Consider the following 14,265-nt stretch of genomic DNA (forward strand, 5'->3'; position numbering starts at 1 on the left):
AGTCTCTGAGTTCCCTCAGTTTTTATTGATTATTATTTTCATCATCTCAGCAAGAGGAATGCGGTAGGAAAGCAGGGTGATAATAGGGAGAAGGTCAGCAAGAAAACATGTGAACAAAATAATCTATGTCATAATTAAGTTCAATGGGAGGTACTATGCCTGGATATACACGTAGGCCAGATTTATGTTTCTCTCCGCCCAAACATCTCAGTGGAGTAAAGAATAACAAAGGAGCATTGCTGCCAACATGTCTCGCCTCTCACCATAGGCAGTTTTTCTCCTGTCTCAGAATTGAACAAATGTACGATCGGGTTTTATACCGAGACATTCAGTTCCCAGGGGCAGGCAGGAGACAGTGGCCTTCCCCTATCTCAGCTGCAAGGGGCTTTCCTGTTTTACTAATCTACCTCAGCACAGACCCTTTACGGGTGTCAGGCTGGGGGATGGTCAGGTCTTTCTCATCCCACAAGGCCATATTTCAGACTACCATATGGGAAGAAACCTCGGACAGTACCCGGATTTCCAAGGAAGAGGTCCCTGCAGCTTTTCACAATGCATTGTGCACCTGGTTTCTTGAGACTAGAGAATGGCGATGACTTTTAGCAAGCATACTGCTTGTAAACATTTTGTTAACAAGGCATGTCCTGCACAGCCCTAGATCCCTTAAACCTTGATTCCATACAACACATGTTTCTATAAGCACAAGGTTAGGGCAAAGTGACTGGGGCAAAGTTACAAATTAACTGCATCTCAGCAAAGCAATTTTTCAAGGTACAGGTCAAAATGGAATTTCTTTTTTTTTTTTTGAGACGGAGTCTTGCTCTGTCACCCAGGCTGGAGTGCAGTGGCCGGATCTCAGCTCACTGCAAGCTCCGCCTCCCGGGTTTACGCCGTTCTCCTGCCTCAGCCTCCCGAGTAGCTGGGACTACAGGCGCCCGCCACCTCGCCCGGCTAGTTTTTTTGTATTTTTTAGTAGAGACGGGGTTTCACCGTGTTAGCCGGGATCGTCTCTCGATCTCCTGGCCTCGTGATCTGCCCGTCTCGGCCTCCCAAAGTGCTGGGATTACAGGCTTGAGCCACCGCGCCCGGCCAAAATGGAATTTCTTATGTCTTCCCTTTCTACATAGACACAGTAACAGTCTGATCTTTCTTTCTTTTCCCTACAATTTTGTGTGTTTTTAAAAATTTAAAATAAATGGTATCATACCATATCATTTTGCAACCTGATTTTTTTTTCAGTTTTTAGTGTGTTTAAGTTTTATCCTTATTGGTTCATGTAACTCTACTTAAATTTATTTCAAATATTATAAAGTAGTCCACTGTTTGAATAAACCTCAGGTTATCTACCCATTCTTTTTTTGTATATTATATGTACCATACAGTGAATTCTTACAATAACATGAGCTAGAGAAAAGAAAATGTTATTAAGAAAATCACAAGGAAGAGAATATATATTTACTGTTTATTAAGAGGAAGTGGGGTCATCATAAATGCCTTCATCCTCATTGTGTTCATGCTGCATAGGCTGAGGAGGAGGAGGAAGAGGGAGAAAGAGGAAGGGTTGGTATTGCCATCTCAGGGGTAGCAGAGGCAGCAGAAAAGTAACATATAAGTGAACCAACAGAGTTCAAACACAAACTCGTGTTGTTCAAAGGTCAATTTTTCTTCTTTTCTTGTATAATGTATTGGATGCAGTGTTCTAAAGATATCTTTTAGGTATAGTTGGTTTATAGTGTTGTTTAAGTCTTCTATTTCGTTGTTGGTCTTCTGCCAACATATTGTATTCATTATTGAAAGTATTCTACTGCTATTGTTGAATTGCCTATTTCTCCCTTCATTTGTCAGTTTTTACTTCACTTATTTTTGGGCTCTGTTGTTAAGTGCATATATGTTTATGATTGTTATATCTTCCTGGCACATTGACCCTTTTATGATTATAAAATGTCTCTCTTTAGTAACATTTTTTGTTTTCAAGTCTATTCTGTAATATTAGTAGAGCAACACCAGCTTTCTTGTGATTTCTGTTTGCATGATACATTTTTCCATTTTTTCACTTTCTTCTTCTTCTTCTCCTCCTCCTCTTCCTTCTCCTCTTCCTCCTCCTCCTTTTCTTCTTCTCCTTCTTCCTCTTCCTCTTCTCCTCCTTCCTCTTCCTCTTCTCCTCCTCCTCCATCATCGTCACTGTTGTCATTTCACTATATCACCCAGGCTGGTCTCAAACTTCTGGGCTCAAGGAATTCTCCTGCCTCAGCCTCTAGAGTAGCTGGGACTACAAGTGCACACCACTGCACTCGGCTCAAATTACCCATCCTTAATTGAGTGCTGATTAGCTTTTTGGACTTTTTGCTATTATGAGCAGAGCTGCAATGTCTCCTTGTGCACATGGGTGAGTTGGGTGAGTTTTCTCCCCGATAAACATCTATCAGTGGAATTGCTGAATCATAGATGTGCTCATCTTAAAATTTCCCAGATAGTGCCACATTTCCTTTCAAAATAATAGCGCTAGATATATATGAATTCCTGTTTTCCCAGGAATCTTGCCAGCACAAAATGTCATTAGCCTTACTAATTTTTTTTTTTTTTTTTAGTAGAGATGAGGTTTCACCATATTGGCTGGTCTCAAACTGCTGACCTCGTGATCCACCTGCCTCAGCCTCCCAAAGTGCTGGGATTACAAGTGTGAGCCACAGCACCCTACTAGCCTTACTAATTTTTAAGGTTTCTATTTCCCTGTTTCTCTATATGTCATTCACTGTTGAAAATGTCATTCAAATTTCTCTATTGCTACCCATTTTGTCTATTTGATATCATTTACTGAGAGAGGCACATCTAAATTTCTCATTCAAATTGTAGATTTGCTGATTTCTCCTTGTGCATCTGTCAATTTTTGCTCTATATAATTTATCACCAGGGTAAGTGGAAGTTCACATGGATAAAATTCATGAACTCATGGATGCCCAGAGATCACAGAGAAGGCTGTATGACTAGGGAGATGAACTTTCCTGGTTTGCTCAAGACAGATGGGTTTCCTGAGATGTGGGACTTTCACTGCTAAAACAAGGGAAGTACAAATGACCAATTCTAACACTTTCATGAATGACCCACAGAAGTGGAATGTGGGGGAGGAATCCTGCTTTGGGGCCTCCCCAGCATCCATCCTCCATGTTGTCGTTTCTTCCCATACCAGAATTTTCCAGCCATTAGAAGTTGGATAACACTGATCTCACCTCTGGGTGGGCTGGTAATGAATGACTTATATTCTTGACCTGCAGACCACTGGCAGAATTCAAGGAGGTGCATGAACTCATATAGGAAAGTAATTGCATCTTTATTTTCACCAGGGTCCCACTAAAATTTGTCATTTTCTTTGATTATGAATACAAGAAGCATCCACAGTCACATTAGCAATATGACTAATTGTGACCCAGAGGAAATTATGGATATTCATATTACATGACAGTTGTTGCAGACATCTCAGAAGTAAGGTAATTATTACATTTGCTGCTGCATACAGGTGATCAAAGTCTTTTCATCTGATGCCTCTGCAGTGTTGCTAGCCAATATCAGACAATTCTTTGCCATGGGACAACGATGTCTCACATTCTCACACTGGTGACCCAGACATATTAATTGCTTTCGAGGATCCCCTATTCACATTAGTTTATCAATCAGTGGAAGGAGGTGAGTCAAAGAGCACTTCACAGTTTAACACTCTCATTAAAGCTTAGTAATAACCACCCTCACTGATGTGTCATTTTAAAATAAAATTAAAACTTTGACTTGCCTATATTTGTAATATACTGTCTCATTAAGTAATGTATTAATTCAAAAATGTATATTACTCTATTGGAAGTTTGTTTATTCATTATTTTGGTAGCTATATTTTAATATATTTTTTTTCCTCTGTGATTTTTTTCTGAGACAGAGTCCCTCTCTGTCATCCAGGCTGGAGTGCAGCGGCACAATCTCCATCACTGCAACCTTCACCTCCCGAGTTCAAGTGATTCTCCTGCCTCAGCCTCCCTAGTAGCTGGGACTACAGGTGTGTGCCACCATGCTTCGCTTATTTTTGTATTTGGGGTAGAGACAAGGTTTTGCCATATTGGCCAGGCTGGTCTTGAACTCCTGGCCTCAAGTGATTCGTCCATCTCGGCCTCCCAAAGTGCTGGGATTACAGGCATGAGCCACCATACCCAGCCTCCTCTGTGATTTTATACATTTTACTTTGTGCATTTAAAAACATTCTGAGGCCTGGTGTGGTGGCTTATGCCTGAAATCCCAATATTTTAAGAGGCCAAGATGGGAGGATCACTTGAGGCCAGAGGTTCAAGACCACCCTGGGAAATATAGTGAGAACCTAACTCTAATAATAATAATAATAATAACAACAATAATAAATTTTAATTTAATTTAATTCAAAAATAAAAACACTCTGAGAAGGGATCCTTGGGCTTCCCCAGGTGGCCAGAGGCCTATGGCACAGAAAAGATGAAGAACCACTGGCTCGCTCCAACCCCCAGTTTGTTTTATTTTTATTATTTTTATTTTATTATTTATTATTTTATTGTTTTGTTTATATTTCAAGCATTTTCACCTTTTAATATACTATATAGTCTTCATTTTAAAATTATCTGTGCATCTCTACTAGAAAATGAAATCAATGGAAACAGAAATTTTGGTCTGTTTTGTTCACTGCCATACTCCCTCAGACATGGGAAAATGATACGTCGGCATTTAAGAAGTACTTGTTGGTTTTCAAGAACATCATGGCGGACGGCAGGCAGGACCAGATTGCAGCTCCCACTTGGACAGACAGAACAGTGTGTGGAGACTCGCATCATGAACTTTTGCTCCAGAACTACTGCAGGAATAAACCAGAAAAGCTGAGATAACCCACAGACCCTCTGAAGGAAGCAGATTGCTCCTACGTGACCCGGGAGACACTTCAAATACTGTCAGTGCACAAGTTGTGGAACTGGGAACGGGGGATCATCTGGCCCGAACACACACCCTCACTGGGGAACCGGAAGGTCTAGATAACGGGAGAAGCCTCCGACCTTACCCGGGGCTAAGTCAATTTGGAGAGCTCAGCAAAATACAGGGGTAGAGGAAGCAGTGGAAAAGCCCTGTGGGCTCTCTGGGTCCCCTGGGAAGCCATTTCTGCCGTTGTCTCACAGGGGTTCTTGGGGAGGGCTGCCAGAGGTACTAGGAAAAGACTACAGGAAGAAGGAAACCTTCAGCTGAACTTTGTAACAATTCCAACCAAACGCAAAGTCTCCTGGCCAGATCTTGGGGGAGGACATGAATCCGGTGGGCAGACTGCACAGGTTGGGGAGGCAGAAAGCCCTGTTTGCTTTCGCAGCTGGGAATCTGGTAGCCTGGGGCACATTCTCAGCCCTGCTCGCCCACTGCCTGGAAACAGACTCAGTGCTGTTGGGGGTGGAGCATGGTGTGAGTGAGACTGGCCTTTTGGGTTGTGTGGGAGCTGCGTAAGGCCTGTGACTGCTGGCTTTCCCCTACTTCCCTAACAACCTGCAAGACACAGCAGAGGCAGCCATAATCCTCCTGGGAACATAACTCCATTGACCTAGGAACCACACTCCCATCTCCCACAGCAGCCACAGCAAGACCCATCCAAGGAGAATCTGAACCCAGACACGCCTAGCCCTGCCCCTTCGTGATGGTCCTTCCATGCCCACCCTGGCAGTTAAAGACAAAGGGCATATACTCTTGGGAGTTCTAGGGCCCTGCCCACCACCTGATCCTCCCTATACTACCACATCTGATGCTCTCTTGAAAGTACCACCTCCTGGCAGGAGACCAAACAGCACAAAAATAGTACATTAAACAACCAAAACTAAGGAACCTCACAGAGTCCATTTCACCCCCTGCCACCTCCACTAGAGCAGGTGCTGGTATCTACAGCTGAGAGAACTACAGATGGTTTACCTCACAGGACTCTGTGCAGACAACGCCCAGTACCAGCCTGGAGCCTGGTAGACCTGCTGGGTGGCTAGATCCAAAAGAGAGATAACAATCACTACATCTCAGCTCTCAGGAAGCCACATCCCTAGGAAAAGAGGGAGTACTACATTAAGGGAACACCCCATGGGACAAAAGAATATGAACAGCAGCCTTGAGCCCCAGATCTTCCCTCTGACACAGCCTACCCAAATGAGAAGGAACCAGAAAAACAACTCTGGTAATATGACAAAGCAAAGTTCTTTAACACCCCCCAAAAAATCACACTTGCTCACCAGCAATGGATCCAAACCAAGAAGAAATCCCTGATTTACCTGAAAAATAATTCAGAAGGTCAGTTACTAAGCTAACCAAGGAGGCACCAGAGAAAGGTGAAGTCCAATTTAAGGAAATCAAAAAAATGATACAAGAAACAAGGGGAGAAATCTTCAGTGAAATAGATAGCATAAATGAAAAGCAATCAAAACTTCAGGAAATAACAAATGCAGTTAGAGAAAGCAAAATGTTCTGGAAAGTCTCAGGGATAGAATCAAACAAGAAGAAGAAAGAACTTCAGAGCTCAAAGACAAGGTTTTCAAATTAAACCAATCCAACAAAGACAAAGAAAAAAGAATAGGAAAAAATAAAGCCTCCGAGAGTTTGGGATTGTGTCAAACAACCAAACCTAAGAATAATTGGCGTTTCTGAGGAAGAAGAGAAATCTAAAAGTTTGAAAAAAACATATTTGGGGGAATAATTGACGAAAACCCTCAGTCTTGCTAGAGACCTAGACATTCAAATACAAGAAGCTCAAAGAACACCTGGTAAAATTAATCACAAAAAGATCATCACCTGGGCACGTTATCATCAGGTTGTCTAAAGTCAAGACAAAGGAAAGAATCTTAAGGGCTGTGAGGCAAAAGCACCAGGTAACCTATAAAGGAAAACATATCAAATTAACAGCAGATTTCTCAGCAGAAACTCCACAATCCCTATAAGGGACTGGGGGCCTATATTCAGCTCTTAAAGTAATTATTGGTCAAGAATTTTGTATCTAGCAAAACTAAGCTTCATACATAAAGGAAAGATAAAGTCTTTTTCAGACAAACAAATGCTGAGAGAATTCACCACGACTGAGCCAGCACAAGAACTGCTAAAAGGAGCTCTAATTCTTGGAACAAATCCTGGAAACACATCAAAACAGAACCCTTTTACAGCATAAATCTCACAGGACCTATAAAACAAAAATACAATTTAAAAGAAGTATACAGGCAACAAATAGCAAGATGAATGGAATAGTCCCTCACATCACAATACTGACATTGAATGTAAATGGCCTAAATGCTTCACTTAAAAGATACAGAATTGCAGAATGGGTAAGAATTCACCAACCAACTATCTGCTGCCTTCAAGAGACTCCCCTAACACATAAGGTCTGTTCTTGAACACTTAAGGACTCACATAAACTTAAGTTAAAGGGGTGGAAAATACATTCCATGTAAATTGACACCAAAAGCGAGCAGGAGTAGCTAGCTATTCTTTTATCAGACAAAACAAACTTTAAGACAACAGCAGTTTGAAAAGACAAAGAGGGACATTATATAATGATAAAAGGTCTTGTCCAACAGGAAAATATTACAATCCTAAATATATATACGCCTAACACTGGCGCTTCCAAATTTATAAAACAGCTACTACTATACCTAAGAAATCAGATTGACAGCAACACAATAATAGTAGGGGACTTCAATACTCCACTGACAGCACTAGATAGGTCACCAAGACAGAAAGTCAACAAAGAAACAATGGATTTAAAGTATACCCTGGAACAAATGGACTTAACAAGCATTTACAGAACATTCTACCCAACAACCACAGAATATACATTCTATTCATCAGTGCATGGAACTTTCTCCAAGATAGACCCTATGACAGGCCACAAAACAAGTCTCAATAAATTTAAGAAAATGGAAATTATATCAAGTGCTCTCTCAGACCACAGTAGAATAAAACTGGAAACCAACTCCAAAAGGAACCTTCAAAACCATGTAAATTCATGGAAATTAAATAACCTACTCCTGAACATTGGGTCAACAATGAAATCAAAATGGAAATTTAAAAATTCTTCAAACTGAACAATAACAGTGACACAACCTATCAATACCTCTGGGATACAGCAAAGGCAGTTGATATGATTTGGCTGTGACCCCACCGAAATCTCAACTTGAATTGTATCTCCCAGAATTCTCATGTGTTTTGGGAGGGACCCAGGGGGAGGTAATCAAATCATGGGGGCCAGTCTTTCCCGTGCTATTCTTGTGATAGTGAATAAGTCTCACAAGATCTGATGGGTTTATCAGGGGTTCCTGTGTTTGCTTCTTCCTCATTTTTCTCTTGCTGCTGCCATGTAAGAAGTGCCTTTCACCTCCCACCATGATCACAAGGCCTCCCCAGCCATGTGGAACTGTGTACGTCCAATTAAATCTGTTTTTGTTCCCTGTTTCATGTGTGTCCTTTTTTTTTTTTTTCTCGAGGCAGAGTCTTGCTCTGTGCCTTAGGCTGGAATGCAATGGCATGTTCTCAGCTCACTGCAACTTCTGCCTCCTGGGTTCAAGCGATTCTCCTGCCTGAGCCTCCCGAGTACCTGGGATTACAGGTGCATGCCACCACTCCTAGCTAATTTTTTGAATTTTTAGTAGAGACAGGGTTTCACCATGTTGGCCAGGCTGGTCTCGAACTCCTGACCTCATGATCCACCTGCCTTGGCCTCCCAAAGTGCTGAGATTACAGGTGTAAGCCACCGCACCTGGCTCAGGTGTGTCTTTATCAGCAGCATGAAAATGAACTTACATAGTAAATTGGTACCAGTAGAGTGGCCGTTGTTGAAAAGATATCTGAAAATGTGGAAGCAACTTTGGAACTGGGTAACAGGCAGAGATTGGAACAGTTTTGAGAGCTCAGAAAACAGGAAAATGTGGGAAATGTTGGAATTTCCTAGAGATTTGTTGAATGACTTTGCCCAAAATGCTGATAGCAATATGGACAATAAAATCCAGGCTGAGATGGTCTTAGATGAAAAACTTGCTGGGAACTGGAGTTAATGTGACTTTACTATGTTTTAGCGAAAAGACCGGTGGTATTTTGCCCCTGTCTTAGAGATTTGTGGAACTTTGAACTTGAGAAAGATGATTTAGGGTATCTGGCAGGAGAAACTTATAAGCAGCAAAGCATTCAAGAGGTGACTTGGGTACTGGTAAAGGCATTCAGTTTTATAAGGGAAGCAGAACATAGAAGTTTGGAAAATTTGCAGACTGACTATGCAATAGAAAAGAAAAACCCATTTTCTGGGGAGAAATTCAAGCCAGCTGCAGAAATTTGCGTAAGTAACAAGGAGCATAATGTTAATCCCTAAGACCATGGGGAAAATGTCTCCAGGCCATGTCAGAGATGGCCCCTCCCATCACAGGCCCAGAAGCCCAGGAAGAAAAGGTGGTTTCATGAGCCACGCCCAGGGTCCCCATGCTGTGTGAAGCATAGGGACTTGGTGCCTTGTGTCCTACCCACTCCAGCCATAGCTGAAGGGGGCCAATGTATAGCTCAAGCTGTGACTTCAGAGGGTGGAAGCCCCAAGTCTTGGCAGCTTCCATGTGGTGTTGAGCCTGTGGGTACACAGAAGTCAAGAATTGAGATTTGAGAACCTCTGCCTAGATTTCAGAAGATGTATGGAAACGCCTGGATGCCCATGCAAAAGTTTGTGGCAGGGGCAGGGCCCTCACGGAGAACCTCTACTAGGGTAGTGCCAGAGGGAAATGTGGGGTCGGAGCCCCCATGCAGAGTTCCTACTGAGACACTGCCTAGTGGAGCTGTCTGCCCTCCAGACCCCAGAATGGTACATCCACCAATAGCTTGCACCATGCACCTGGAAAAGCTGTAGACACTCAATGTCAGCCCTTGAAAGCAGCTGGGAGGGAGGTTGTAACCTACAAAGTCACAGGAGTGGAGCTGCCCAAGACCATGGGAACCCACCTTTTGCATCAGTATGACCTGGATGTGAGACCTGAAGTCAAAGGTGATCACTTTGGAGCTTTAAAATTTGGCCCTCTGGATTTCAGACTTGCATGGGCCCTGTAACCTCTTTGTTTTGGCCAAATTCTCCCATTTGGAACAGTTGTATTTACTCAATATCTATACCCACATTGTGTCTAGGAAGTGACTAGTTTGTTTTTTATTTTACAGGCTCATAGACAGAAGGGACTTGCCTTGTCTCAGATGAAACTTTGGACCATGGACTTTTGGGTTAATGCTGAAATGAGCTAAGGCTTTGGGGGACTGTTGGGAAGGCATGATTGGTTTTGAAATGTGAGGACATGAGATTTGGAGGGGCCAGAGGCAGAATGATATGGTTTGCCTGTGACTACCCAAATCTCAACTTGAATTGCATCTCCCAGAATTCTCACATGTTTTGGGAGGGACCCAGGAGGAGGTAATCAAATCGTGGGGGCTGGTCTTTCCCGTGCTATTCTTGTGATAGTGAGTAAGTCTCATGAGATCTGATGGGTTTATCACTTTTGCTTCTTCCTCATTTTTTCTCTTGCCATCACTATGTAAGAAGTGCCTTTTGCCACCCCCCATGATTCTGAGGCCTCCCCAGCCATGTGTAACTGTGTAAGTCCAATTAAACCTCTTTTGGTTCCCAGTTTCAGGTATGTTTTTATCAGCAGCATCAAAACAAACTAATACAGCAGTGCTAAGAGAAAAGTTCAAAGCCCTAAATGCCTAAATCAAAATGCCTGAAAGAACACAAATAGACAATCTAAGGTCACACCTCAAGGAACTAGAGAAACAAGAACAAACCAAACCCAAATCCAGCAAAAGAAAGGAAATAACCAAGATCAGAGCAGAACTAAATGAAATGCAAATAACAACAACAACAAAATACAGAAGATAAATGAAACAAGAAGCTGGTTCTTTGAAAAGATAAATCAAATTGATAGACCATTAGCAAGATTAACCAAGAAAAGAAGAGAAAAATCCAAATAAGCTCAATTAGAAATAAAACAGGAGGTATTACAACTGACACCACAGAAATATAAAAATCATTCAAGGCTGCTATGAACACCTTTACACACATAAACTAGAAAACCTAGTGGAGATGGATAAATTCCTGGAAAGATACAACCCTCCTAGCTTAAATCAGGAAGAACTAGATACCCTTGTTAAAGGTAGTGAACTCCAAGTTTTCTTTTCAAAGAATCAGTATGTCTGTATGTTCAGCTCTCTTATTCTTTGTTCTCCGTTTTAAAGTCTAACTTCCCGGTTCTCTTGCCCCTCTTGCCCCTAGTTTCAGTAAACAACTTGCCTGCCAGTTCTAATCAGTAGTTCACATCTGTTCCACTGGTCACCTGCTCTGACCTGAATCATCCTGAGTCACCTGTTCTGTAACCGCCTTTCCGGCCAAACTACTCACCCTGCCACTCTGGCTCCTACCCTTGCTCTCTTTAAAATAGCCCATTGGAATTAGCTGAGACTGTGCGGTCCAATCCTAGCCAATAGTGGAATGACACAACAGCAGGGGCTACCTGCATCAGGAATAAGAACTGCTTCCCTTACCTTGTTCAGGCATGCTTTCACCATTACTCCATCTGCGAGTCACACCCTTCTATAGAAGTAAAAATTGCCTTGCTGAGAAAATAAAACTTATGTTCAAGTGCTATTTCTTTGTGTCATTGAGGAACAAGCATTTGTTTCTAACACTACCTGAACAGACAATAACAAGCAACAGGATTGAAATGGTAATAAAAAGTTACCTACAAAAAACAGTCTAGGATCAGACAGATTCACAGATGAATTCTACCAGACTTTCAAAGAAGAATTGGTACCAATCTTATTGACACTATTCCACAAGATAATGAGGGAATCCTACCTAAATCATTCTATGAAGCCAGTATCACCCTAATACTAAAACCAAGGAAGGACATAACCAAAAAAGAAAACTACAGACCAATATCCCCGATGAACATAGATGCATAAATCCTTAATGAAATACTAGCTAACTGAATCCAATAACATATCAAAAAGATAATCCACCATGATCAAGTAGGTTTCATACCACAGATGCAGGGATGGTTTAAAATATGCAAGTCAATAAATATGATACACCACATAAACAAAATTTAAAACAAAAATCACATGATCATCTCAATAAATGCAGAAAAAGCATTTAACAAAATCCAGTATCACTTTATGATTAAAACCCTCAGCAAAATCAGCATACAAGAGCCATACCTCAATGTAATAAAAGCCATCTATGACAAACCCACAGCCGACATAATACGGAATGGGGAAAAGTTTAAAGCATTCCTTCTGAGAACTGGAACAAGACAAAATGCCCACTCTCAGCACTTTTCTATTTAACATAGTACTGGAAGTGCTAGCCAGAGCAATCAGACAAGAGAAAGAAATAAAGGGCATCCAAATTGGTAAAGAGGAAGTCAAACTGTGCCTGTTTCCTGATGATATGATTATATACCTAGAAAACCCTAAAGACTCCTCCAAAAAGCTCCTAGATAAATGAATTCAGCAAAGATTCAGGTTACAAAATTAATGTACACAAATCAGTAGTTCTCTTATACACCAACAGCGTCTAAGCTGAGAATGAAATCAATAACTCAACCCCTTTTACAACAGCTGAAAAAAAACTCAGGAATATACCTAACCAAGGAGGTGAAAGACCTCTACAAGGAAAACTACAAAACACTACTGGAAGAAATCATAGATGACACAAACAAATGGAAATACGTTCCATGTTCATGGATGGGCAGAATCAATATTGTGAAAATGACCATACTGCCAAAAACCATCTACAAATTCAATGTAATTTTCATCAAAATACCACCATCATTCTTCACAGAACTAGAAAAAAAATTTTTTTAATTCACGTGGAACCAAAATTCATTTATAGCCAAAGCAAGACTAAACAAAAAGAACAAATCTGGAGGCATCACATTACCTGATTTTAAACTATTCTATAAGGCCACTGTCACTAAAACAGCATGGTACTAGTATAAAAATAGGCACTTAGACAATAGAACAAAATAGAGAACCCAGAAATAAACCCAAATGCTTATAGCCAACTGATCTTCAACAAAGCAAACAAAATCAAAAAGTGAGGAAAGGACTCTCTATTCAACAAATGATGCTGGGATAATTGGCAAGCCACATGTAGGAAAATGAAACTGGATCCTTATCTCTCACCTTATACAAAAATCAACTCAAGATGGATCAAGGAGTTAAATCTAAAACCTGAAATTATGAAAATTCTAGAAGATAACATCAGAAAAATCTCTGTAGACATTGGCTTAGGCAAAGATTTAATGACCACAAACCCAAAAGCAAATGCTATAAAAACAATGAAAATAGGTTGGACTTAATTGAACTAAAGAGCTTTAGCACAGCAAGAGGAAGAGCCAACAAAGTAAACAGACAACCCACAGAGTGAGAGAAAATCTTTACAATCTATACATCTGACAAAGGACTAACACCCAGAATCTACAGCAAACTCAAACAAATTATCAAGAAAAAAACAAACAATCCCATCAAAAAGTGGGCTAAGGACATGAATAGACAATTCTCAAAAGAAGATATACAAATACCCAACAAACATATGAAAAAATGCTCAACAACACTAATGGTCAGAGAAATGCAAATCAAAACCACAATGCAATACCACCTTACTTCTGCAAGAATGGCCATAGTAAAAAAATAATAGATGTTGGTGCGGATGCAGTGAAAAGTAAGCACTTCTACATTGTTGATGATAATGGAAACTAGTACAACCATTATAGAAAACAGTGTGGAGCTTTCTTAAAGAACTAAAAGTAGAACTACCATTTGGTCCAGCAATCCCACAACTGGGTATCTACCCGAGGAAAATAAGTCATTATATGAAAAAGATAACTTGCACATGCATGTTTATAGCAGCACAATTGCAAAAATGTGGAACCTACCCAAATGCCCACCAATCCATGAGTGGATAAAGAAACTGTGGTATATGGTATATATATATATGATGGAATACTACTCAGCCATACAGGAATGAATTAATGGCATTCATAGCAACCTGGATGGGATTGGAGACTATTATTTTAAGTGAAGTAACTCAGGAATGGAAAACCAAACATAGTGTGTTCTCACTCATAAGTGGGAGTTAAGCTATGAGGATGCAAAGGTGGAAGAATGACACAAGGACTTTGGGGACTCAGTGGGAAAGTGTTGGAAGTGGGTGAGGGATAAAAGACTACAAAT

General features: G+C 40.9%; 1 protein-coding gene across 1 annotated transcript in view; it reads right to left on the bottom strand.

The window, feature by feature from the left end:
* Positions 1 to 2,035: 2,035 nt before the first annotated feature.
* LOC105494607 (zinc finger CCHC-type containing 17) overlaps positions 2,036 to 14,265 on the bottom strand; it is a 162,390-nt gene continuing 150,160 nt past the window's right edge. The window contains exon 8 of the mRNA XM_071097116.1: positions 2,036 to 2,119. Coding sequence (XP_070953217.1) covers positions 2,051 to 2,119 — 69 coding nt within the window. The 3' untranslated portion in view covers positions 2,036 to 2,050. The remainder of the gene's footprint in view (positions 2,120 to 14,265) is intronic.

The sequence above is a fragment of the Macaca nemestrina genome, chromosome 1, assembly GCF_043159975.1.
Source record: "Macaca nemestrina isolate mMacNem1 chromosome 1, mMacNem.hap1, whole genome shotgun sequence".
Taxonomy (NCBI): domain Eukaryota; kingdom Metazoa; phylum Chordata; class Mammalia; order Primates; family Cercopithecidae; genus Macaca; species Macaca nemestrina.